Source organism: Osmerus eperlanus, chromosome 28, assembly GCF_963692335.1.
Source record: "Osmerus eperlanus chromosome 28, fOsmEpe2.1, whole genome shotgun sequence".
In the NCBI taxonomy this organism is placed as follows: domain Eukaryota; kingdom Metazoa; phylum Chordata; class Actinopteri; order Osmeriformes; family Osmeridae; genus Osmerus; species Osmerus eperlanus.
Genome location: NC_085045.1, coordinates 2,729,919 through 2,755,366, shown reverse-complemented (window position 1 = coordinate 2,755,366; position 25,448 = coordinate 2,729,919). Strand labels below are relative to the sequence as shown.

The window sequence follows — 25,448 nt, the reverse complement described above, 5'->3', positions numbered from 1 at the left end:
TCACTGTGTGTGTGTGTGTGTGTGTGTGTGTCTGTTTCAGGAGGTTTCCGTGGGTGACACAGAGGATAGGAATGTGTGAATTCACAGCTTCAAGTCAGATGACACTCCTCCATTTAGGATAGCAATCTGTCAATCAGCTGAAGAAACCTTCAGTCCTGTTGGCCTCCACGTCAGAAAGATCTGGTGTGCAGTTTTGGATGTAATACAAGATCCAGCCACAGGAGGCTCCCAGAAGCTTTGTGTGTGTGTGTGTGTGTGTGTGTGTGTGTGTGTGTTGCCATAGAAACAGAAACACGCAGCAAAGTAGAAAGATTGAACCAACTCCAACAGGAAAGTTTCCTTACCAAAGTTACTCACCGTCATTTATCACCCCGGCTGGTTGAAGGATTCTCCAGACACAGGAAACAGAATGGCCCTGAACCTGGAGGATTATTTCAAGACAGTCTTTGAGGAACAACTCTCAAAGTGAGTGAGTGTGTATGTGTCAGAGAGATTTTAATTTACTTTTTCCAAAATAAATACAACTCGAATCCTTATGGTCCTCAAAGGACCTAACGTTTGTGTGTGAGTTTAATGCAAATCATTGTCTGTGTAATTGTTTTTTTGGATGTCCACCTTTGTGTGTTTGTATGTGTGTGTAGAAAGGTGCCAGGGAGGGAGAGAGATCTGATGACAGGTGCAACGCGTCTGCTGGAGAAACGGAGTGAAATCACCCAGGTGGACAAACGGCTGAAGACTCACAGAGAGGTGCTCAGGACAAACCTTGCACGCTCACCATGAGCTTTATCACACTCGGCAAACAACAATGACCACAACTGCCAACGATGGACTACAGAAGCTTCCCTCTTCTGTGTTCCTGCTATCTGTGATTGTCTGAACCTGTTTTTGTCCTCGTGTGACGATGAATCTGTGGCGGTCGTGCCATGCCAACGGTTTTAACAGTCCTGTGTGTCTTTCTGGTGTGTGTGTGTGTGTGTTTGTGTGTGTGCACACAGGAGTTTGAGCTGAAAAAGCAGAGTTTGCGACAGCAGAGAAATGAGTTGATGATGAAGGAGGAGTTGCTGAAGGAGTCTCTTCTCAAGTTTGACAAATTCCTCAAAGTCTGTGTTTACAACCCTCCATCTGGAGGTTCTACCTGACATAACAACCTTTCTCATCGAATCTGTAGTGTTTCATTGAACCTTGTTGGACCAGGGGGTGATAATGTCTCAACCGCTCATTAGGAAAACGATGCCAAGCGAAGTCGCGGAGCGAAGAAAGCAGAGAAAGAGAGGGAAGCTGTCCTGCAGAAGGAGGCAGAGATCGAGAGACTGAAGGACGAGTGTGCGATCCTGGAGGCCCGAAGACAGAGACTGCAGGGCAGAGTGGAGAGGAGCGCTCTCTACTGGAACTTCCTGGAACAGGTCCTCCGAATGTCCAAGGTACACCAGTTCAACAAATCACATCAAACATTATGTGTGTAGTTGTACAAAACTGTTATGGTGAATAAAGGAAGTTGATGTCTTCCAATTAAATCAGGTAAGTTGTGATGTAATTATTGTGTGTGTGTGTGTGTGTATATGTGCCGCAGTTCGAGGAGGTCTGGGAGCTGCTGGGTCGCTTCGAGACCCTGGTGACCACCAGGGACCAGCTGAGACAGAGGGAGATCGAGGTCCAGGAGCAGGTGGACGGCCTGAGAGGAGCCCTCCAGAGATACACGGACCAGCAGAGCTGTCTGCTGGTGCACAACAACAACCTGCTCTCCCAGCTCCAGAGCCAGCTGGACCGGGCACGCTCAGACGCTCTCCGATGGGTGGGTGTCAGACATCCTCAATCAAACACAGAGCAGACACGATCGATGGATTTCTAAGGGACTGTTGCTGGATTTCGATCTTTTAGTCTTGTTCCCGAATAATGCTAATGACAAGGATGGTCTCTTTTTTTAATTCAGGAGAGCAAGTGGAATCACATCCAGACCACAGCGGCGAAGGAGACGCTCCTATTGGGACAGATCAAAGTGGTGACCCTTAACCTTTATCACATGACGGGTGGGCAGACTCACCAGGAAGAGGGTGTGGCCATTGACGACACAGAGGCGCAGCTAGATAAGGTTGGTCGTCTCCCAGTGATGTAGCACGTGTCTGGGTCGGACTGGGCCATCTAAGGTCAGGGTCATCTGGCTGCCATTAATCTCCACTGGTATGTCTAACAGCAACAGCACCATTCATCACTGTGGTCTCTCTGCTTCAGATACAGCTGTTCATCAAGGACCAGGCAGCCATTGTGAGCCACATCCAAGGTCAGAATCCCGCAGATGACAGAGAGTGAGGAGGTGAAAGAGGATCAAGAAGATTCCAGAACAATTCCAGCTGACTGTGAGGAGACTGTGGGGAGAATAGGACGTCCCACATGTTGTGAAGGGCCTGTCGACTGTGGAGCAGGGAGGCCTGCCTGGGTTGGCAGTCTGGTTTGGGGCCGTTCCAAACACTGAACAATCTAAACTCTGCTGCCACCATGTGGTTGGGGAGGGAAAATGTCTAATATGTGCCAAGCTCAACTTTCACCACACAATGGTTGTGATGGATATTCATTCGATTTTTTTAACATATGAAATTCTGTAATTTTGTATGTTTATTTGCATAGCTATTACAATAAGAAGTTTTCCTTCCAATTATTAATTTGAACTGCTTTATATGTTTCGATCATGAGATTCATTTCTGCATTTTATAATAAACTGAACTGAAATACAAGTATATATAGTTTATATATCTATATACATGTACACACACTAAAACATAATATAACATGAGTCATCAAGCAGCATTATAGGAGCGGCATTTAATAGGAAATCATCTCAAATGAATTACGAAGATAAAAATAACACTCAAATAAATCCCCCAGGTACAATATATGAAATGTAAAAACACACAGTGACCACGCACTGGTTACTGGTGGAGAGCTCTTCAGAACCGCAGGTAGGAAGTCCACCGGCTCTATTTGCCCTTCTTGCCTTTGCCCTTCTTGCCCTTCTTGGCCTTGCCCTTGCCCTTCATGGCCTTGCGGACGCGGTGGCCCCTCCACATGGCCTGGATCAGGGTGGCGGCTTGGCTCTTCAGCTCCAGCAGCCTCCTGTCCTCCTCCCTCCTCTCCTCCGCCAGGCGCCTCTCCTCCTGGATCTGGCTGAACTCCACCTCCAGGACGGCGTATGCCTCCTCCAGCTGCCTCAGCTCCTCCTTCTCCTCCTCGAACACGCCCATCATATCCTCCAGCTCCAGCTGGAGAAAGGAGGGGTAGAGAGGTGGGGATATGGGATAAGACGGGATCTAACACCCCACACCCTCCACACACCCTCCACCCACAGAAGACAGAGGGGGCAGAAAAGATGGAATGCATTTGGAATCGTGAATAACTGTGTTTGAATGTCTGTCCCCACCAGCTGAGTCTCTGTGTCGTCATGGATACTCTACCTGTTTCTCTCCCATGTCGGCGTCGTACTTCTGGATCCAGTTCTCGATCTCTGTCTCCACCTTGTACTTTTTCTAACGCCAGAGGGGCAGAGTACAGCATTACTGGCAAGTTCAGACACTCGATTTCGGTGTTGGAATGTTTTTTTCTTCCAAATTAAAATGTAAGATGAAGATTCCAACTGATAAGGGATGCTGCTTGACCTTTAAAGACTGACCTTTCGAAGAGTGGTCTCCACCTCGCGGTTCTCTGCAATCAGGTTGTTGAGCTGGACTCGTAGCTGATTGGCCTCTTGCTGCATGCGGCTCTGTTTCCCCTCCGAGGTCTTGGCGTCTGATTGGCTCTGCTTCTCGGCGTCCTGCTGCATTCTCAGCACAAAGTCCTCCGAGATCTTCTCCATCTGGTGCAGGGAGCTTTTCAGCTTCTTGATCACCTCATTCTTCTTGCCAATCTGAGAGAGACGAAGAGACAGAGAGAGGGGGAATAGGGTGGTAGAGAAATTACAATTTCTATTCGGAAGAGGGAATATCTTGCACAGAAAGCTCTTGTTTGTGTAAAGTGCCAAACAGACAAGTTATTCTGGTGGGTTTTAGGTGCCTCTATACCTCTGTGTCACTGTCCTTAATGGAAGCTTCCACTTCAGTTCCCAGCAAAGCTACCAGCTCCATGTTGTTCTTGTGCCTCAGAGACACTTCCTGCATGTAGCATCTCCGCTCCCTCTCCTCTGTGGGGCTGGTCAACAGCTTCTCCAGTAGCACCCCCTTGAGCTCCATCAGCCCCCCCAGGACGCCCTGCATGCCTCCACTCACCCCTGGTGATCCCTTCAAGACGCCCTCCCCTCCCAGAACACGTCTGGCGGCCGGTTGGTCTCGGAGCAGACGCAACACGTTCTTCAAGGAGCTCCGGATGTCTTTCTCCGCCTGGACTCTTTTCCCCCCCACGGCCTCACCACCGGGTGTCCTCTCCAGACTCGCCAGCCTCTCTTCAAGAAGCCGGTGCTCCCTTAGGGCCCCGGTCACTTCCTCTCCCAGCCCCACTGACAGATCCTCCAGGTGGGCCAGCGCAGCTGGCAGTAAAGCCACCTGCTCCACCCGGCTGATGCATTCGTCCAGCACCCCGGCTATTCGCTTAGTCTCCAGCGACGACAGCTTTGTCTTTGAGGGGTCTAGGATCTTCAGGGAGTCTTCTCGTGCCTTGACCTTGGGCTGGGGGCAGTGGAGCAGGGTCTGGGGGGTGACATCCTCTGCGGGCAAGGCAGCCTCTGCTGACATGCTAAAAAAAGATCCTCCGTTAATTTTACATTTCAATTATTCCATGTACATCTGATTCAAAGACAATCTATTTCACAATATATTTCGAGTTTTTTGCTACTTTAGCTAAATTAGCTATCTTGCTCCAGTGCACTAATGAACTGTCAAGGGGTGTCTAACTAACTGAGCACTATTGGCTATTAAGCTTTTTTGTTGTTGTTGATGTGTTAGAATATGTCACTTATTTTAAGGAACCTACTTACCTCTTACAAACCTTAAAAATCTTTTTTACATAAAGTTTATAACAGCTTTAGCTAGCGCTAGCTAGGTAAATGGCCCGCATTGTTTCTGACAGTCTCCAAGAAAATAATTATAATTGTGTTGATGGTTCACGCCATGGTTGCTAGGATACAGCATGCATCCACTGTCGAGATACTTTCAAAACTGAAGGGTATTTCGGTGAAGGCACCAACATTGTTGCCACATATTGATTTAATTAGTATTTATTGCACAGATATAAGCTGTCTATTGGCGGACCTTTTTGGTAAAATTGTAAATATCATATAATAAATGTCAGATCCACATAGATTTCCATGTCCACTTTTATTTTGAAAACCCTGTGGCCAGTGCCGTCCGTCGTTACTGTCGTAAAATGTAACATTGTTTCTTGCGAAAATGAACGGTCCAACATGAAGGACAGTTAGACTAGCTTATATTAAAGTAGTTATTCAAATATGATATATCTTTGGCTCCGAATAATATTACCAAACTTAGGAATCAAACATTGTATGGTTTAATTTTATAGCTACGGTAGCTAGTACTTCACAAGTCTCGTACAAAGTTATTGGAAGTCAAATGATGATGGACAGTTATAAGGCCAGCCTGGCGTGCTGGTCAGCGACAGATGTCACTAAGTACAAATCAAGCAGCATCAAATCAGCTGAACTAGCTAGCTAACCAAATTGAGTTAGCTAGCTAGCGATTCGATTGATTCACAAGCGCTTCATTTGAGGAACTTATCTTCCTAGCTAGCTAACTAGTTTAAAGTCCAAAGTTCTTAGGGTAAATTAATGCAATATTGCTCGCTGGCTAGCACAACATAGCTAAGAGATAGCTAGACTTGCTAAGTTTGAGAAGTCGACTGTGTATAGCTAGTTAGCTAGCTAGGAGTTTAATGTCCCTGACGACATGCTAGCTTTCTAGCTAGAATACCTTGCGTAGGAATGTTTTTGGTAACAGCTTCTAGCTCCTTTTAAAACTAATGGGCTATTAGGAAGATAGTTGAGTGGAATACATTTCTTAGATCTTCACATCTATCAGAACTCTGGCCATAATGGAGGCCAGTGATGACGATGTGCCCCTCATCCTAACCTGGGACGATGCGAACAGCGGTTTGCTAAGCGATGAGATGGAGAGAGGAGACACGGAGAGAGGCGATGAGAGTAAGTTTTTGTTGTCATCCAAATTCTGCATCTTGGAACTGTGTAGTCAGACACCAAATTTAATAGCAAACCCTAGGGTAGGCTATCAGCTGCAATCAGTGTGTTGTTTACGTTAGACTATCTGTTGGATCTGCCTTGCAATGTGGTGTTGTACTGCAACTTATTCTCAACCATACTGTAATGCTAAATCAATAACTAAATAAATAATGAATTATATGTAGACTCATTGACCATGATTTGAATAAAATCACAAAGTTTGATTATAGCCAGTTTCTGGTCCTCTCAGGAATGCCTGGCTAAGTAGAAGGGCTGAGAACAGATAGTATTAGTTGGGCCACAGTTTGTTCCCCCATTTAAACTTACCAGCGTTGCTCCTCTGCTGCCAGACTACATCCGTTGTTTGCCTTACACCCAAGTCAAAGGTCATGTTTAAAAAAATAAAATATAGAGTAGCTCCCTGGCCCTGTGTGTTTGTGTGTGTGTATATTTGTGTGTTATCCTGTCTAGTAATCCTGCAGCCTTTGTATCCCTCACACACACCACAAATTGCCTCTCACACACTTACGCTGCAAATTGCAGTGTCAGCAGTGTGAGTGGCCCCTCTGCCCCATGTTTAGGGGTTGCGTGTGTGTCTATACGTGAGTGTGTACGTCCACAGTCCACTCTGCAGGGCTGACTGTGCATCCTTCTTGGTCTTTTTTTTTTTCTTCTTTTTTTTTTTTTACTGCTTTAAAAACAGACAGGATAATGGAAACTGTTTGTCCAGGATATCTGGGAGTGGTCCCTTCCCAGGGGTTGTAGGAAAGAGACTAACCGACCTGCTCTAGGGTTGGAGTGTCCTCGAGAGAAAGACGGAGAGAGAGAGAGAGAGAGAGAGAGAGAGAGAGAGAGAGAAGTTAAACCCATACACAGTGGAAGGAAGCCCTGCCCCCCCCACCCACACACAACACACCACACCACATGCATTGCTGTGGACTCTTGATTGGAAAAGCAGGTTTCTGTTGTGAGGGGGCCACGTGAAGAAGAATGGTCACATGGGGAGGATGAATTCTGGGATATTTCTGTCTGATTTGGGAGGACTAGGCAGACTCGGGGCCGCCTGGTTTGTTTGAGTTTCTGTGTGGGCCTGGAGAAGAGCAGCGTCCGCTGGACCTCAGCGTGTTGTTGACAGACAGGCAGCTTCAAACACTGAAACCAGTTATTGTTCTCTTACAAATGTGAGGCAGGGAGAGAGCACACAGCTCACACAGGACGCTCCGCTGCCAGGGCAACAGCAGAGTCGAGGCCCCGGTATAGCCACGTTAGCAAGCCCTGGAAAGACCCCAGTTGGATCTTTTACCTGACACCTCAGCCGACAGCTCTCACGGCAACGCCAGGGGACTCGGCGCGCCGTACAGGAGCCTCACGCTGACCGCAGGGAGGGACACACGTCTATACTCTCCTCGTCTGTGGTCCCAGAGAACAGCGTTGCAGCAAGCCGGAGCGTGAGTCATGTGGTTGGTGGAGGAGCCAGGGAGACTCCTGCAGGAATAACTCCGCCCCCCCCTCACACAGCAACGCTGGCCGGAAGTCCGAGGTGATGTAGACAAGTCAGAACAACATCCACCTGAAGACGAAGAGGATCTTGTCGTGATTTAATTTCTTTTGAAGATGTAGGCCGTTTTGATCCTTCAGATCTAAGGTTTTTTTTGATAGTGTTTGGCTGTTATCAGTCTGCGGTTTAGTTCTGTTTTTCATCGATGGAGATGACCCTTATTATGCCACATATGAGATGTTAGTTAGCTATTAGGAAGAAACTGTCCATCTATATGCTTAACTGAAGAGCTATAGAGGAAACACTGAGGAAGTTAAACAGTAGCTTTTGCAGTTTCTGTTTGGTCAGACGGCTATAGCAACATATTTGCCAAGTAATCACTTTTTTCTTTTCTTTTTTGTTTTACTCTCAACAACCTTAAAAACAATCTGCAAAGAGGAAGGATAAGATTTGATTTTTTTTGTTTGTGGTACAAAGGCTACTTTACTGGTGGTGAGTCACTGTGCGTTCCCATTTTAGAGCAGCTGTCTGCAGGGTGACTTTCTTTCAAATCCTCGCAAAGACTTGCAGGGAACAGGCGGCAGGGAACAGGCGGCAGGGAACAGGCGGCAGGGAACAGGCGGCAGGGAACAGGCGGCAGGGAACAGGCAGGGAACACGAGGTTCAGATATCAAACTCCACTTTCTAGCAGAAAGCAGGAGAGAGGCGGAGACAGTTGGAACTCTCAGGACCGTGCCTCCTTATCCTACTTCTTACCGGTCCCGATCCTCCAGGCCTCGGGTCCCAGCTTCCTGTTTTGGTGAGGAGGTCTGTAACGGAGTGGCAATCCCCACCCTGTCTTGATTTTGCTGAATCTTCTGAACGCCTCTGGACTTTGGCCTGAGGATCGTTGTTCTTGCCTGGTGTGTACCTGGTGCCCCCCAGAGAGAAAGGACCAGGGTTTGAGGACGTGGCTGGCACCTGCATCCCTCCTATCTGTGGCCCCTCAGGAATGTGAGCGTGTGTGTGTGTCCCTGGAAGTTTGTCGGACACTGGAGCCAGACCTGCGGACTGTCAATGTCACACACACAGCTTTAGAGGACCACGGGGCTCCAAGCACACACACATACACACGTGAAAGGAAACTGAGCCATGGAGTGCTCATCTGTTCAGACAGAGATACCTTGTATCCATGACAACCTGACGGTGGAGGATAATCCTGTCTTGATATCTTCATTTATGGTGGAGCAAGAAGTAGACAGCCCTGGTATGTGTCTGGGTGTCTGGACAGCTATCAGCAGATAAGGGGGAGCCCTCTCTTGCTTTAGACTGCTGTTTTAACCTCACTACTCTGTGGTTGTGAACCACATTCACACTGAGTGGATTCTTTCTCCTACAGATGGAGGAGGAGGCTATGACATTGCGAACAACGCTGTGATTCCCACGCCGGGACCACAGAACCACAGGCCCCAGAATGCATCACTGCGACATAGCTGGGAGATGAATTACCAAGAAGCAGCTATCTACCTGCAGGTACTGTACCAGTGCCGCACATCTTGCTGCTTCTGTATGTAGTTTACCTCTCAGATCAGGGTTGCCTGGTTGTAATCACTATTTGCCAGTGTGCCAAAGCCAAACTTTACCCAATGGAGTTTTGAATCACCAAAACGGCGAAACAAACTACAATCATGGAGGCAACTTGTCAAGTTCGGTATTTGCAGATGACGACAGAAATGTTCTGTCTCCGTGATAACTTGATATTACTCTAATTCTTCAGAGATGTTTTCATCCTGGAATTAGTAACTGTTGCGGAAAGTACAATCGCTCCTAAAGGTACCGTAAACCCCTAGGCATGGCAATACCTGCTTTACTGACCACCAGACACACACACATGCCTGGTTCTGTATAAGTAAGTTTACCTCTGGTTTGTGTTGAGCTAGCCAACCTACAGCTCATGTGACCTTGTAATGGTTTACTGCCTGTGTGAGCTTTGCTTGTTAAAACACACCTGGAATGGTCCTGGGACAGGTGACAAATACTCTGCAATGGATGTTTATGGTTGGTTTTGTTTGTTTGTTTGTGTCTGTGTGTGCCTGCCTGCTTGTGTGTATACCTGCACGTGCATGCATGTTTGTGCGCGCGCGTGTGTGTTCCACAACAGGAAGGAGAGAACAATGACAAGTTCTTCACGCATCCGCGGAGCCCCAAAGCGCTGGCTGCTTACCTGTTTGCCCACAACCACCTGTTCTACATGATGGAGCTTCTCACAGGGCTGCTGCTCATGGTGCTGTCGCTGTGCGAGGCCCCCGCCGTCCCCTCGCTACGGCTCGACGTCTACGTACGGACACACACACATACACACACACAGGCAGTCCACACACACACTACACACACACAGGCAGTCCACACACACACTACACACAGACAGACGAACACACACTCAGGCAATCCACACGCAGACACACACGCCACACACAGACACGCACCCAGGCAGTCCATACACACACACAGACACGCACCCAGGCAGTCCATACACACACCCAGGCAGTCCATACACACACACAGACACACGCACCCAGGCAGTCCATACACACACCCAGGCAGTCCATACACACACACAGACACACGCACCCAGGCAGTCCATACACACACCCAGGCAGTCCATACACACACACAGACACGCACCCAGGCAGTCCATACACACACCCAGGCAGTCCATACACACACACAGACACACACACCCAGGCAGTCCATACACACACACAGACACACACCCAGGCAGTCCATACACACACTACACACCGACACACACACACCACACAGACAGACGAACACACACACAGGCAATCCACACACCACACACAGACACACACCCAGGCAGTCCATACACACACACACACACACACACAGACACACACACCCAGGCAGTCCATACACACACACAGACACACACCCAGGCAGTCCATACACACACACACACCACACACAGACACCACACACAGACAGACAGACCCAGTCGTACTGTGCTCTCCCAGTCCTGTGCCTGTGTACAGGACCTGATGCTGCTGTGTCTGCAGGTCCACGCCACGCTGGAGCTGCTGGCCCTGGTCATGGTGGCCTTCGAGCTCTGCATGAAGCTGCGCTGGCTCGGCTTCCACACCTTCATACGCCACAAGAGGACCATGGTGAAGGTGAGCACAGCCTTCCTTTTTCGGCTTTATGTATCTTTGATAAGAGACAGGAAAGCATGGAGAGGGAGGAAGACATGCAGGAAATGGCCCCTGCGTTGACGCCTTATACTTTGTGGTACGTGCTGTACCCGGTGAACCAGAAGGGTTTTTTCACAGCTCTTTATGTTATATTGTGTGTGTGTAGACTTGTGTGTTGTTGCTCCAGTTCGTGGAGGCCATAGTGGTTCTGATCCGCCAAACGTCTCACCTCCGCGTGACCCGGGCTCTCAGACCCATCTTCCTGGTGGACTGCAGATACTGTGGCGCTGTCCGCAGGTAGGACGCTCACACACACACACACACATGCTCCTCCATTTGCCGCTCCCCAAACCCCCGGGGTCACTGACAGACCTTATCTCTCCTCCAATCAGAAACCTGCGTCAGATCTTCCAGTCCCTCCCACCTTTTATTGACATTCTTCTGCTGCTGCTCTTCTTCATGGTTATCTTTGCTATCCTGGGTGAGAAACACAGACACATGGTTATCTTTCTATCTTGGGTGAGAAACACATGGTTATCTTTCTATCTTGGGTGAGAAACACACACCAATGGTTATCTTTGCTATCTTGGGTGAGAAACACAGACACATGGTTATCTTTCTATCTTGGGTGAGAAACACATGGTTATCTTTGCTATCTTGGGTGAGAAACACACACCAATGGTTATCTTTGCTATCTTGGGTGAGAAACACACACCAATGGTTATCTTTGCTATCTTGGGTGAGAAACACACACACACGGTTATCTTTGCTATCCTGGGTGAGAAACACACGCACACACATACCGTGAATCAGTCAGTTCTGTTGTCTCACCGTTGTATTGATCGTCTTTTGTTTCTCCACAGGTTTCTGTCTGTTCTCCCCAAACACTGCTGATCCGGTATGTTCCAGAATGTCTTACTAAGAAGTGTGCAACTGTGATTTCTGCATGTGCATCGAAGTCTGTGTGTATGCGGGCGTCTTTATATGTGCATGCTGGTGACCAGTTTTGCTAACTGTGTTGTGTGACTGTGTTTCTCCCTCAGTACTTCAGCACTCTGGAGAACAGCATTGTCAGTCTGTTTGTGCTCCTGACCACAGCAAAGTAAGCCCACGCACTGAAAACACACCCACACACACCTTCACCCCTCACATACCTCAATGAACTTCTGTTTTGGATTCCCTACTTAAGTGTTCTGTGTTCCTATTGGCTGCTGAGTTGACGGTGTGCTTCCTGTTGTCTGTAGTTTTCCGGACGTAATGATGCCGGCGTACTCAAGGAACCGCTGGTCCTGCGTCTTCTTCATAGTCTACCTCTCCATAGAGCTGTACTTCATCATGAACCTGGTACACACACACACACACACACACATGCATACAGGTACATACACACACACATGCACACACACCCAAAGAATCCAGCAAGGGGAATGATAACGAATATTGTCCGTGTGTGTGTGTGCAGCTCCTAGCTGTGGTGTTTGACACCTTTAACGGGGTGGAGAAGATGAAGTTCAAATCCCTGCTGCTACACAAGCGCTCCGCCATCGACCACGCCTTTCAACTACTGGTCAGCCGGCAGGTAGAGTAACACACACACACACACACATACACAAACACAGGGATAGTGAAAGGGGAGACTATCAATATATAATGATCATAATAGAAAAGTGTGTTTAGCTGCTATAAGGTGTGTGTGTGTGTGTGTGTGTGTCGCAGAGGCCGATGGGTGTGTCGCTGAAGCAGTTTGACGGTCTGATGCGTTTCTACAGACCACGGATGTCTGCCAGGGATCGCTTCCTCACCTATAAGGCTCTGAACACAGCTGGGGCACCTATGCTCAGGTACCTACCATCCACACACACACACACACACACGCACACATGTACAGATCTGCAGTTGTGTGTTCGTCTTTTGCAGCCTGGACGACTTCTACAAGTTCTATGAGGTCATCGGACTCAAGTGGAAGGTAAGCCTACCTCAGGTCAGCATTTACCTGTACATAGCTGATGTACTACCGCATCCTGAGGAGTGTGTGTGTGTGTGTGTGTGAGGTAGGCACGGCGGAGTGGGGAGCACTGGTTTGATGACCTTCCAAACACCACCTTTCTCATCTTCAAAGGTTAGTGGTCCGCTTCTATCAATCCTGCCATCTATCATTCCATCCATCCCTCCCTTCCATCTATCCATCCCTTCCTTCCCTCCCTCCCTCCCAATCTGCCCTTCCTTCTCCTCCCCCTGGTTTTTCTGTCTCATGGTCTGCCTCTGCTTCCTAACAGGCATCAACATGCTGGTGAAGTCGAAGGCCTTCCAGTACACTATGTGTGAGTGTTGTCCTCCGCTCAGACAGCTAGAGTGGCTGGCCCTTCACAACCAGCAGAGCACACACATGTCTCCTGTCTCACACACACACACACACACACACAGTCCTGATCCTGTTCTCTTCCTGCAGATGTGGTGGTGGCTTTCAACGGTGTGTGGATCCTAGTGGAAACCTACATGCTGAACAGTAAGACACACACACACACACACACGGTACACACACACACACACACACACACACCCCTGATGTGAGTTCTGGTCTCTCCTGGTCTAGGTGGATACTCCTGGTCCCGTGCCGTCCCTTTGAGTTACATTATCTTCCTCACCAGTGAGTTGGCAAACACACAGATACACACACACACACACCCCCACACACACACAGCGTCAAATACCCTTGGGTGTTAGAGGCTTACTTTGATTTCCAAACTGTTTTGGACGAGAGCCTACTATCTTAGTTAGATGTTCAGTCAGTATAGCGTCTCTCCTCCCCCATGCCCAGTCTACGGCGTGGAGGTTCTGCTGAAGATCACAGGCCTGGGACCCATGGCCTACTTCAGCTCTGGCTGGAACCTGTGAGTACTGAGGCCTGGACCCCTGACCTCTTACCCCCTGTCCCTCCACACACACACACACACACACACACACTCTCTCTCTATCACATACACACACACTGTATCTCTATCAACAGTGTTTTAGCGGATTTGCTGTTTGTTTGGCTCCTCTGCTCAGGTTTGACTTCTCCGTCACGGTGTTCGCCTTTCTGGGCTTGATTGCTCTGGCCTTCGACATGGAGCCTTTCTACTTCATCGTGGTGCTCAGGCCACTGCAGCTCCTCAGGTGGGGTGCCACGGAAACACACAGGCTTCTCTTCAGCTCCTTGTATCTGTGAAAATGTGATTACTGTGATCGGTTGAAACACAGCTGGAGAAATGTGTCGCTGTCCTATAAAGACAGCTCAGGTAATTACCCATGATGGTCTTGTTTCCATCTGTCCACCAGGCTGTTTAAGATCAAGCAGAGGTACCGAAACGTTTTGGACACCATGTTTGAACTCTTCCCCAGGATGGCCAGGTAACCCCCGACCTCTAACCATGACCCCTGACCCCCCGCATGACCCTTAAGCATGACCCTTAACCCTTGTGTTATCTTCGGGTCATTCTGACCCATCAGTCATTGTGACCCACCGTCGTATTGCGACAAATTTACCTCATACAAAAACAAAGTGAAGCATTTTCTTTTAACTGTCGGGCTGTCTCAGACCCCCCACATTGGAATGGTTAAAAGAAAATTATTTGTATTTGTTTTTATATTGGGTAAAATTGGGTAAACACAACGATGGTTCGTTATGAACCTTTGGGTCATGTGACCCGAAGGCAGCACGAGGGTTAAGTCACCTGAGAGAAGAAGAAACCGTCTCTCAGTCCTGTATTTGACTGTGTGTGTGTGTCCAGCCTGGGCCTGACCCTCATCATCTTCTACTACTCCTTTGCCATCGTGGGGATGGAGTTCTTCGCTGATGTCGTCTTCCCAAACTGCTGCAAGTGAGTCCAGAACACACTGCCTCGAATCATGCTGCCCTCACACTGCCTCGAACCCTGCTGCACTGACACTGCCCCTGGTGGCTGACTCTTGGTTCAATGCCCCCCGCAGCACCAGTACGGTAGCAGACTCCTACAGACAGATCAACGTCACCGTGGGCAACAAGACGGTCCTGGAGGAAGGCTACTACTATCTCAACAATTTCAATAATATTCTCAGCAGCTTCGGTAAACACCAACACACACACTCTCAGGATGTAAACCTTTCAGTTCTGACAGTTACAGACTTGTCACTATGGTAATATGTCTCTCTCTCTCTGTCTGCAGTTACTCTGTTTGAGCTCACGGTGGTCAATAACTGGTACATCACCATGGTAACAGTGACTAAACACCTTCACCTGTCTTAACATGTCATGTTAAGTTATTTCATGTTCCATGTGATTGGTGGCTGAGGTTGATTGACAGCTGTTGTCCCCTCCCCTACAGGAAGGAGTGACGTCCATGACCACTCACTGGAGTCGCCTCTACTTCATGACCTTCTATATTGTTACCATGGTGAGTTGTGTGTGTGTGTGAGAGCTGTAGGTGTGTGTTTGTGTGGGGGGGGTAACATGTTGATCTCTCACTGCTGTCCAGGTGGTGATGACCATCATCGTGGCGTTCATCCTGGACGCGTTTGTGTTCCGTATGAACTACAGTCGCAAGAACAGAGAGCCTGTGGAGGACCCGGAGGGTGAGATGTTTGTGTGTGTGTGTTGGGCTCTCAGAATGTGTGTGTGTGTGGACTCCGTAGGATCATGTATGAGTTAGGGTGTGTGTTTTGGAAGCATGTGTAAGTGTGTATGTGTGTTTTGCAGATGAGAACGGCATCGTGTTTGAGGCGGAGGTGAGTCGTGACGAGGCTCTGACCACTCTGGAGCTGTACAAGCAGACCAGCCCTGGACTGTCCTCCCTCAACTCTCTACAGGGAGTCCTGCTGGCCATGGACCGCAGCGGGGTGAGAGACACACACACACACACACACTACACACACACTCCAGGCTCTGCTATCTGCTAGCTGACAGCTCCTGTGTTTCCAGCACTTGTCTCTGGTGTACCTGGGGCGGAGGTCCAGGACCAAGAGTGACCTCAGCATGAAGATGTACGAGGAGGAGATCCAGGTGAGGGTCAGGCAGGGCCACCATGACGCCATGTGACTGGCCTGTCTCATCACGTGCAATTCCTGGCTGCTGCTGTGTTTGCGTGTGGTACAGCCTCTGAGGTGATATCTCTTTGTGTGTGTGTGTGTGTGTGTAGGAGTGGTATGCTGAGTACTCCAGAGAGAACCTGCCCCAGACAGACTGTATCGTGGAGAGACCGCTGGAGAGACTGCTGGAGAGACCGCTGGAGAGCCCCGGCCCGTCGCCTTCACCTGAGCCCCAGCGCAACGCCCTCACAGGGACTATCATCTAACAGACACGCTCGCCTCAGACCTGTCTCATCCCCCCCCTCTCGCCTCGCACTCCCGCCACAGCCGAACGGCCCTGTGGGTAAGGAGGAACCACAGACTCTCCCCCCTCCCGCCTCATCTCCAGGTGGGATGTCACCTGACCAACAACCAAGGCCTTGGGCTGCCCCTGGCCTGCTACAGACCCCCCCGCCCCCCTCCCTAGTGTGGTGAAGGCAAGTGGCTGCTTCTCGTATGTTGAGACCAGATAACCGTCTTTCACCTCATAACATGCCCTAGTTTAGAGGCACAATGTTAAAACCAGGTAGGATGACCGCCCCGCGACACTCCAGTCCAACACACAGCTCTCAGATCAGTCCCTGCCCTGTAACAACCTACAGCTACAATATATCTCCTAACCAAATGGAAGATTTTACTTTTATATCTTGTTATTCTGTAAGTGTATTATAATGTATCTGGTGTATTGAATAATGAATAATTTTATTAAACTGTTCACTTTCTCAAGTGAATTTGTGTACCCTTGCGGTTTCAGGATTTTCTTTTTTTTAAATACAGCAGGTCAAATCTGGTCTCAACAGTCAAAAATATTTCCAGGAACATGTCAGGAAAAAAACATGAAGTTTAGTAAAATAACCCTTTTAAAAAAAACAGTTTCAAGTTAATGCCCACACGTATAGAACTATATAACTGAATTAACACTAACCAAAGACAAACAGTAAAGTCCATCTGAGCTCTGATTTACAATCATATTGATTAGACTTGTTCCATTCCTGGTCCTTCTCCCCAGCACAGGGGTACAGTGGAGGCTCCTTCCTGTCCTAGTCTCAGTACTGAAGGTCCAGTCAGTGCAAGCTGGAGGAACATCAGTGTCTGGCTTCACCTCCTTGAAAGGAGAAGCCTTTAGGGCAGCAGGTCAGACAGCATGCTACAAACGGAACAGCATGACGGAAACAGTGCAATGAGCCGAGAATATTTCCTTTCGTTTGGTCGGGTCTGTCGTCATTCTGAGGCCCAGTTCCGAGGCGGGTTCCGGGTCCGACTCAGGCTGAGCCCACGCTGATCTTGCCGAACTCCGTGAGCAGCGCCACGATGATGAAGATCGCGTAGAAGGCGAGGAGGAAGATGCCGTAGAACCGACCCAGGTGAAACCGGTATAGGGGTACGATGACAAAGGACAGAACCAGGGACAGGCCCAGAGAACCTGCTAGAACCCACGTCAGCAAACCTGTCGGATCCAGCTGAAGAAGAACAGGTAAGAGGAATGAGAACACTGATTCCTGGTGACGTATATCTCTGAACACACATCCACAGAGACGTTTACCTGCAGGACTTTGTTGTGGGTGTAAACGTGTTGCAGACAGCCAAGCCCCACGCCAAACAGCATGTCTGAGAGGAACCTGGTCAAGGAAAGTCTCCCTGCTCTGGGCTCCTCCCCCCCAACCACAAACATACCCAAGTCTCCCTGCTCTGAACTCCTCACCGCTCCTCCCCCAAGCCCCAAGCACACAACCAGAGAGGATACTGAAGATGATTCCTCCGAAGCAGGCAGATATGGCCATCCTGGGGTAGCCCTGCCGCGCAATGGTGATGTCAGAGAAACAATCTGAAATGAGAAAACACAAACAAATCTTTAAATCCAATGGCAGAAAAACGAGGGTGGGAGAGAGAAGTCAGAGAAATACTCTACCGCTAAGCGAGAAAGGGTCAGATGGATTTCAGAGTATAACCTGAGTATAAGCTTCTTTATTGAAGACTGAAAATGCAACCCTGCTACTACTGGATGCATGTCAGACCTTAGTCATTTTACAGTTGGTCGAGTTTGTGTGTTGGAAGGTGTAACTGAACTAGCGCGAAGCTTCACCCGACTCATCATTCGACACTGCAAAGCTTCATCTGACTGACCGAAACCTTGTGTGTTAGGTACGGGACAGCTTGGGTAGTTCAGTATGCCTCAGTGAAGCTGGACAAGAGAGATGACGCTCATGCTAGAGCTCCTCCTCCCCAACAGTCAAAACACTTTTCGAGACACAGCTGTCTCAACAAAAGCCGGTCCACACCCCTCCTTCCCTGAGACCCCTCCTCCCTCCTGTGGCTCCACCTCCTTTCCCTGAGACCCCTCCTCTTTTCCATGTGGCCCCTCCCCCCTGGCCCAGTGGCTCCTCCCTCCTCACCAAAGTTTGGTGAAATTTTGGCTGCCTCGCCGGCAGTGAAATCTACAGAAATGTTTGTAAAAGTCCCTGTTGTTGGCTTCCTGGACTGGATACCCTCTTGGATTATTGTTGGGAACCACCTGGGGGGGAGGTTGCCCCCCCCCTGCCTCGTGTAGCCGGGGCGGCTCCAGACAACCGTGGGTGACGATTCAACCCGACCGTGGGTGAGATTCAAACCGGCGATGTGTAAACTCCAAGTACCCAGTGACTTGTCTTTGTTCATGTCCTTTAACCGCCACACCACGGAAGCCCTTCGCAGAGAAGTACTTTCTCCGGGCGTTCTTGACATGCATGTCAATGCCAATCTGCGCTTTAAAATTTGGTGGCAGCAGCCTGGATTCAAACCATCAACCTCATGTTTGTGAGGCTGCGTCCCTCTCCTGTGAGCCATTGGGACCGGTAGGATGACCACAATGTTCTCGGGTAATTGCCTCTGCGAATCTGTTCTACATTTTAAAAACTGACAGTTGCTGGGAATCAAACCTTTAACCTGTTGTTTACGAGACAGCATCCCTCATCTATGAGACTGGTATGGTATGGTCACTGCACTTGGATACTTGCCTCTGCAAATCTATTCTAGAATTTACAAACTGACAGTTGCTGGAAGTCAAACTTCTATGAGCCATTGGGACTGATAGGATATGGTAAACGCTCTTGGGCAAATATGTTCTAGATTTTAAAAACTGACAGTTGCTGGGAATCAAACCTTCAACCTTTGGTTTGTGAGACAGCATCCCTCATCTATGAGCCGTTGGGACCGTTGGGTCACCGCTCTTGGGTACTTGCCTCTACGAATATGTTCTAGATTTTAAAAACTGACAGTTGCTGGGAATCAAACCTTCAACCTCTCGTTTACGAGACAGCGTCCCTCATCAATGAGCCATTGGGACTGGTATGGTATGGTCACCGCTCTTGGGTACTTGCCTCTGCAAATCTGTTCTAGATTTTAAAAGCTGACAGTAGCCTAGATTCAGGCTTATTTCTGCTTTATTTGGGACAGATCAGTGAAGATAGACAAGGAAAGTGAGGCAAGGACATGCATGTTAATGGCTCAAGTGAGATTCAAACCCAAGACCCTGAAGTAAGGTCTTGCTGAAAGCCAGCATTCTAATAATAATAAATCAACACAAAAACAATAAGGTTTCAGCACCTACGGGGCTTGAACCCCTAACTCTCCTGATAAAGTCATCTTGTATCATGTAGGTGTGAGTTACGGTGTGTGTCTGTCACCTCCGGGGCTGTTTCCCCAGAACAGCAGCAAGAGACCCAGGACCGCTCTGATGAAATGCATGTGTGGGGAGACTGTATGTATGTAGAACTAGAAAACACCTATTTTAACAACCCCGACAGTAAAGTAAGTTTGTAGGTGTGGGCGTCGCCTTCGATGCTGTTCTGTTCCCAACGCTCAGGAGACTGATCGTATGGCGGCAGGATGGTCTAGGATACAGAGGCCAGACTGGATCCCGGGCACATCTACGGTGATCTCTGTCGTGCTGAACACCCATCATCTGCTCTCTGACGAGACGGCCAGACGTGTGGATCACTGCATGTCACTGGCACAGCTCATCTTTACTGTCACCTTTCAGTTGACAATGAAGTCATCTCTTGTATCTTGTAGGCGTTTGTATGGTGTGTGTGTGTGTGCATGTAGTAAGTGTGTGTGTTTGTATGTAAATGTAAAAGTGTGTGTTTGCATGTGGTATATGTTTGTATTGTGCGTGTGTGTGCGTGTGTGTTGGTAAATGTGAAAGTGTGTGTTTGCATGTGGTATGTATTTGTATGGTGTGTGTGTGTGTATGGTGTGTGTGTGTGTGTGTGTGTATGGTGTGTGTGTGTGTGTGCGTGTCACCTCCGATACTGTTCCCCCAGGCGAGCAGCGTGAGCCCCAGCACCGTGTTACTGAGACTCAGCACCACACCGAGCATGTGCAGCAGGCTGACCACCTCTGAGGCTGCAGCGCTGATCACCATGGCGCTTACCACAAAGCCTAGCAGGGAGAACACCTACACACACACACACACACACACACACACACACACACTTCACCGACAAGTAAAAAAAACAACAACAATAGTAAACAAATCCAGGAAGCTGGATGGCACACCCCACGTGTCCTGTCTTACTGAGTGGAAGGGCGGGGGCGTGTCATTGCTGGTGGTGAAGAACACGATGGCAGCCAGGAATAACCCCAGGAGGAGAGTCAACAGCCAGACAGGAAAGTCCCCCTGGATCATATAAGTACCATCTGCAGAGGAGACAAACACACATTTATACCACTAGAACACACACACACACAAACGATGAAACACACTCCGTCAAGCTTGCTGACTTACATTGCCCCGACTGGAAGGTGAGCACGCAGACGAGCGGGGCGGTGAACAGATGGAGGCAGTTCAGAGGCCGCCTCCAGTTCCTGTCCTCCTTGTCAGGGTCCACCACAGGGATGATCAGCAGCAGCACCACCTCTAGTGGCATCTGGTGGACGCAGGAGGGAACTGCAGCTTAGGTCACGGCGACACACTGACTGGCGATGATGCAGGACACAGAGAGAGCTAAAAAACACAGCTACACCGCTACACGGCCTACAAACACCACACACACACATACAGATTACACACACAATACACAAATGACACACTAACCACAAAGCCCTAGCAGAGAGAAAAAACATACACACACATACAGATTACACACACAAGACACACTAACCACGAAGCCCTAGCAGAGAGAAAAACCACACCCACACAATACACACCTTGAGTACTTTCAGTGTCCTCCAGCCCCAGGACTTCCTCCTCCACTTCCTGTGATCCAGAGGGTTGATGGAGCTCAGGAAAATCTGAACCGTCGACTCAGAGTAAGGCAGGAGCGGTCTGTACTCATCTTCTGACACACACACACACATTTCACCTCTGATTAGCACAAACCTGGGAGTGATGTTTAGTATACATAGTGCAGCACAGTGATGCATTCTTACCATAGTCATGCTGGATGCCACGGTTGCTTAATGAAGGAACTTCATCATCTGACTCTGATGACTGAAACTCTGTCAAGAGAGAAGAACATTAGTATCCTTGTGTGTGTGTGTGCGTGCACCTGTGTGTGTGTGTGAGCGTGTGCAAAGGGCACCTGACACATGCGTTGAGGTGTGGATGGAGGCTGTGGCTGAGTGTTTCTGTCGGTTGTAGATGTAGGCGCTCACGATGACTGTGATCACATACACAACGTACAGGGACAGGTAGCCTAAACACACACGCATCAAAAGAGGACCACATTTTCACAGCAGTACTGTACGCTTTCTGCTGTACTGAAAGTAAGGAACCACGGCTCAGCTATCAGGCATGGTGAGCTCAAATACTACAATGCAACAACAACATCTCATTTACAATGCAACAATACATACATACTACATGGTGAAGACGTATTAGATAGTACCCAATTGCTGTGAAAGTACAGTGGTTAAGGACAGACCTCTTCAATGGTCAAGCAGTTTCATTCTGTCCAGCTACTACAATGAACTTCTGACTCCAGTGTGTGTGTTGTTTACCCAGTGTTTCAAAATAACCAACATGTTTAGTGCTGTAGCTTCAGTTTCTAAGCCTACAGTACCTGACATTTTGCAAAAACAGGTGGGACAGTCTGAGCAAAAATGTCAGGGCCATTTTTTTGTCCCAGTCCAGCCCTGAGTGCAACAACAACATCTCATTTACAAAGCAACAATAAATACATACGACATGGTCAGGCAGTGAACTTCTGACTCCAGAGCGTGTGTGTGTGTGTTTACCCAGTGTTTCTCCGAGAGCTATATTTCCTCTGTAAAGAATGATGAAGGTCCAGAACACAGCGCCCAGGTAGAAGATGACATCACGCAAAAAGGGGCGGGACGCAACCGTGAACGGTTTGACCAACGCCACGCTCCCGGCAACCACCGTGGTTACGAAGATCCCCGCTCCTACGGAGGGAGAAACAGGAGAGAACGAGGTCATTGGATCGAACGCAAAAACAAACAAAAAACGGTTGGTCTTTTGTTGTGTGTGCGGTGAGTGTGTGTGCGGTGAGTGTGTGTGCGGTGAGTGTGTGTGCATACCAAACAGGGCTCCTATCGCCAACCCAGCGGTATGTGGATGGGAGAAGGCCGCCACAGCACTGAACACATCTGGGGCTCCATTGCCCAACGCCAGGAAGGTCACCCCCTCCACACAGACTAGTCAAGGCTAACACACACACACACACACAACCTACTGATCTTAGAACCCCCTACGGACGGAGACAGAACAGAGAACTGCTGACTGTACTGTCAGGTTCTTAGATACACTTTGAAGTGGATGTTCCTGTTTGAATGTTGATGAAATCATCAGTGGAAGAGCTGATCAGGAGAGAGAGGAGATTCCTATCTCTTCTCTCTCACACACCCTCAAACCCTACTCAGCGTGTTTTGGTGAGCGTGTGACAAGGGGAGGAGGAGCGAGTGTGGTCGGGTGTTTGAGGATACGGCCACGTTGTGAGTGAGGCGGAGAGTGGAGGAGATCGCGGAGAGGTTGGGACAGAAACTGCAGACAAAGGAACAAAGAAACAAATCATAAACATAACAATGCCATCGACCAGTCAATGAGGAGAACTCTTATGAATTCAACCTCAAATATGTGTGTGTGTTTATTGAGTCGTCGAACTGCTGTAAAATGCATGTGGAAGCATGACTGAGAAAGAAACCAACTTCTATCTCTCTATTCAGAAGTTTACTGAACCCAATGCCTCACTCCTCCCTTTCTTTGCACTCTTTACACTGTATTAAACCATGACTCGCTGATGCCTTGTGGTCATGTAACAGGCTACCATGTGACTCCTGTTCTTCCCCTTTCAAGATAAGATGATGGAGTCAAGAGTGCATGTGCATTGGAATGTGCTGACACAGAACTCAACGGAACACACAAAAGACGACTCCTTGTTCAGTTAGTTTGTGCACGTACCTCTGTCCAGATAGTGGTCACGTGCCAGCAATTAAACACAACACAAGAATAACACCATGACTGACTGTAACTACACACTCCAGACAGTAGAGTTGAACAGGAGGGTCTGTGGGGGAACTTACAACTTTGACGCACAGAGTCCCAAAATTAGAAACAAGAAGAACAGCCATACAATCTGTGAAGAGAAAAAGAGATTGACAGATTCATACACAGCTGCAAGTTGTCTATACTTCCCCTTTAGTTTTCTTTTATCATGAACTACTAATTTTATATAAGGCAGAGAGAGAGAGAGAGAGAGAGAGAGAGAGAGAGAGGGGAGAAAGAGAGTGGTGACACAGAAAAAGGGACAGAGATAAAGAGAGAGAAGGAAGGAAGGAATGAGAGAGGGGGGAGAGAGATGAAGAGGGAGAGAGAGAGAGAGAGAGAGAGAGAGAGATGAAGAGGGAGAGAGATGAAGAGGGAGAGAGAGAGAGAGAGAGAGAGAGAGAGAGAGAGAGAGAGAGAAAGAGAGAGATGAAGAGGGAGAGAGAGCCTTCTTTGTATGTTCGCTTGAGCTCCAGATCGAAAAAAGATTTGGGCAAAAGTATATTCAGGGAATCTACACAGGTTTTGTGACACTGGGTAGAATTGGTAAATTCTTCCACAAACCATTGACAGATGGTCACATTACTGGGTAAGAGGAACCTGTCCACACTAGGCTGAAGGGAAGTGATAACCGGCCTTACCTTCAGTTGATGTTTTTTTTCAAATTTTGCTAACATTTACAACATTTGCTAGTTCCGCACTGTATATAAACCTAGGCTTGTTCCCCGTACTGTACATAGCCATGACATCAGTGCTGGAAACAAGTTACTTTATTACTATATTTTTTCAAATGTTGCTAACATTTACAACATTTGCTAGTTCCGCACTGTATATAAACCTAGGCTTGTTCCCCGTACTGTACATAGCCATGACATCAGTGCTGGAAACAAGTTACTTTATTACTATTAGATTACGTTATTGTTACGTTATTAAAGTTCAGTCCTCGGACCAGGGAGATGGTGTGAGAAGGAAGACACGCTTACACAGAGAGTTATTGTGAGGGGTGTGAGGTGGGGGGGCAGCAGGCAGAAGGCAAGCCAGAGGTAATTGATGAAGCCATCTTCCAGACTGCAGTCTGGGGTGTTGTTCACAAACGCACAGCGATTTGCAGCGCTCAGGTTCATCACCATGTCACACTGGAATACACACACACACACACACAAACTTAGACACGTTGCACACAGTTACACATGTCCAGGGCCGGCCCAAGGGTTTTGGGGGCCCTAAACAAAACCTTGTCATACAAAAATCTAGACTGCCCTAAACCATGGTAGCCTAAATGATTTAGTTTTAAATCAATTTTGATAAGAAAATATCGAGTAAGTCATTCTGCATGAATGAAATGAAAGTTCTGAGTTAAAATAAGTTGCAGGTCAGGTGAGAGCTTGGAATAGTTCCTTGACAGTATGCCAATTTCGTTTTGCGCAATGGCATAAATGGTGAATTAACTTCATTGTCAACAGCGAAAAACAGATTTACGAATGCACCTGTTTAAATTTAATTACGAAGAAGAAAATCTAATTTGTTATCTTACTAACCTCATCAACACTGCCATGGAACATTATCCCACGTGACATTACGAAGGGATCTTCAATGCCGACGATTGAACGCTTTACAACGGAGGTCTCCGAGAAAATGTACTTGGCTCAGTACAAACCGGAACGTGACATGTTACTGGCAGTGGTACAAAACTCCAAGATCTCATAATTCACTTCGTTCAGGAAGCATGACCATTCCGATAGTTTCCTCAAAACACGACTGGCGACGCATGGACATTCAGACAATCGGAAATGTTGTTTACAAGTGAAATTCAGCCCTTGTGATCAATAGTTCTTAAGGCACCAATCATTAAAGTAGTATCTATTTTCCCATGGACTGGACATAATGTACAGACAAACACAAACAATCAAAACACCGCCCTCCTTGTCCTGACGTTTCAACGCTTGAGTTTAAGCCCGTCCCCCTTGGCATGTTGACATGTTCAGGCTGCAAAACTTCACCTCTGCAGCTCATACACGACACGGC

The 25,448-nt window shown here is 48.3% G+C and overlaps 4 protein-coding genes across 6 annotated transcripts; 2 read left to right on the top strand and 2 right to left on the bottom strand.

Annotated features, from left to right (window-relative positions):
• On the top strand, positions 1–2,741 carry cfap73 (cilia and flagella associated protein 73). 2 transcript variants are annotated; one of them, XM_062454556.1, is made up of 8 exons: positions 1–241; positions 386–465; positions 642–747; positions 996–1,100; positions 1,224–1,421; positions 1,571–1,792; positions 1,931–2,089; positions 2,230–2,741. In XM_062454556.1, exons 2-8 carry the CDS (start codon positions 410–412, stop codon positions 2,305–2,307), a joined length of 924 nt encoding a protein of 307 aa, XP_062310540.1. In that variant the 5' UTR covers positions 1–241; positions 386–409; the 3' UTR covers positions 2,308–2,741. The 2 variants fall into 2 exon arrangements, with proteins under 2 accessions (XP_062310540.1, XP_062310539.1); XM_062454555.1 differs by lacking the exon at positions 1–241 and having other exon boundaries at positions 263–465.
• Positions 2,742–2,798: 57 nt separating this feature from the next.
• On the bottom strand, positions 2,799–6,685 carry iqcd (IQ motif containing D). 2 transcript variants are annotated; one of them, XM_062454553.1, is made up of 5 exons: positions 6,500–6,685; positions 4,050–4,716; positions 3,662–3,895; positions 3,447–3,518; positions 2,799–3,254 (listed from the first exon to the last, which is right to left on the bottom strand). In XM_062454553.1, exons 2-5 carry the CDS (start codon positions 4,713–4,715, stop codon positions 2,973–2,975), a joined length of 1,254 nt encoding a protein of 417 aa, XP_062310537.1. In that variant the 5' UTR covers position 4,716; positions 6,500–6,685; the 3' UTR covers positions 2,799–2,972. The 2 variants fall into 2 exon arrangements, with proteins under 2 accessions (XP_062310537.1, XP_062310538.1); XM_062454554.1 differs by lacking the exon at positions 6,500–6,685 and adding an exon at positions 4,958–5,062.
• Positions 5,358–16,679, top strand: tpcn1 (two pore segment channel 1). The gene is made up of 27 exons (XM_062454547.1): positions 5,358–6,136; positions 9,049–9,182; positions 9,811–9,987; positions 10,727–10,840; positions 11,025–11,155; positions 11,251–11,339; positions 11,722–11,756; positions 11,902–11,960; positions 12,103–12,202; positions 12,321–12,437; positions 12,575–12,699; positions 12,776–12,824; positions 12,914–12,977; positions 13,135–13,179; positions 13,308–13,364; positions 13,452–13,505; positions 13,677–13,749; positions 13,907–14,014; positions 14,177–14,248; positions 14,629–14,718; positions 14,828–14,943; positions 15,043–15,089; positions 15,202–15,270; positions 15,352–15,448; positions 15,573–15,712; positions 15,795–15,875; positions 16,012–16,679. The coding sequence occupies exons 1-27, from the start codon at positions 6,028–6,030 to the stop codon at positions 16,165–16,167; spliced, it is 2,508 nt and encodes an 835-aa protein (XP_062310531.1). The 5' UTR covers positions 5,358–6,027; the 3' UTR covers positions 16,168–16,679.
• On the bottom strand, positions 16,624–25,425 carry slc8b1 (solute carrier family 8 member B1). The gene is made up of 15 exons (XM_062454552.1): positions 24,962–25,425; positions 24,407–24,559; positions 23,462–23,514; positions 22,865–22,922; positions 22,460–22,565; positions 22,157–22,324; positions 21,502–21,615; positions 21,350–21,418; positions 21,128–21,258; positions 20,706–20,847; positions 20,496–20,617; positions 20,222–20,375; positions 17,685–17,765; positions 17,484–17,548; positions 16,624–17,400 (listed from the first exon to the last, which is right to left on the bottom strand). Exons 1-15 carry the CDS (start codon positions 24,998–25,000, stop codon positions 17,203–17,205), a joined length of 1,653 nt encoding a protein of 550 aa, XP_062310536.1. The 5' UTR covers positions 25,001–25,425; the 3' UTR covers positions 16,624–17,202.
• Positions 25,426–25,448: the final 23 nt, after the last annotated feature.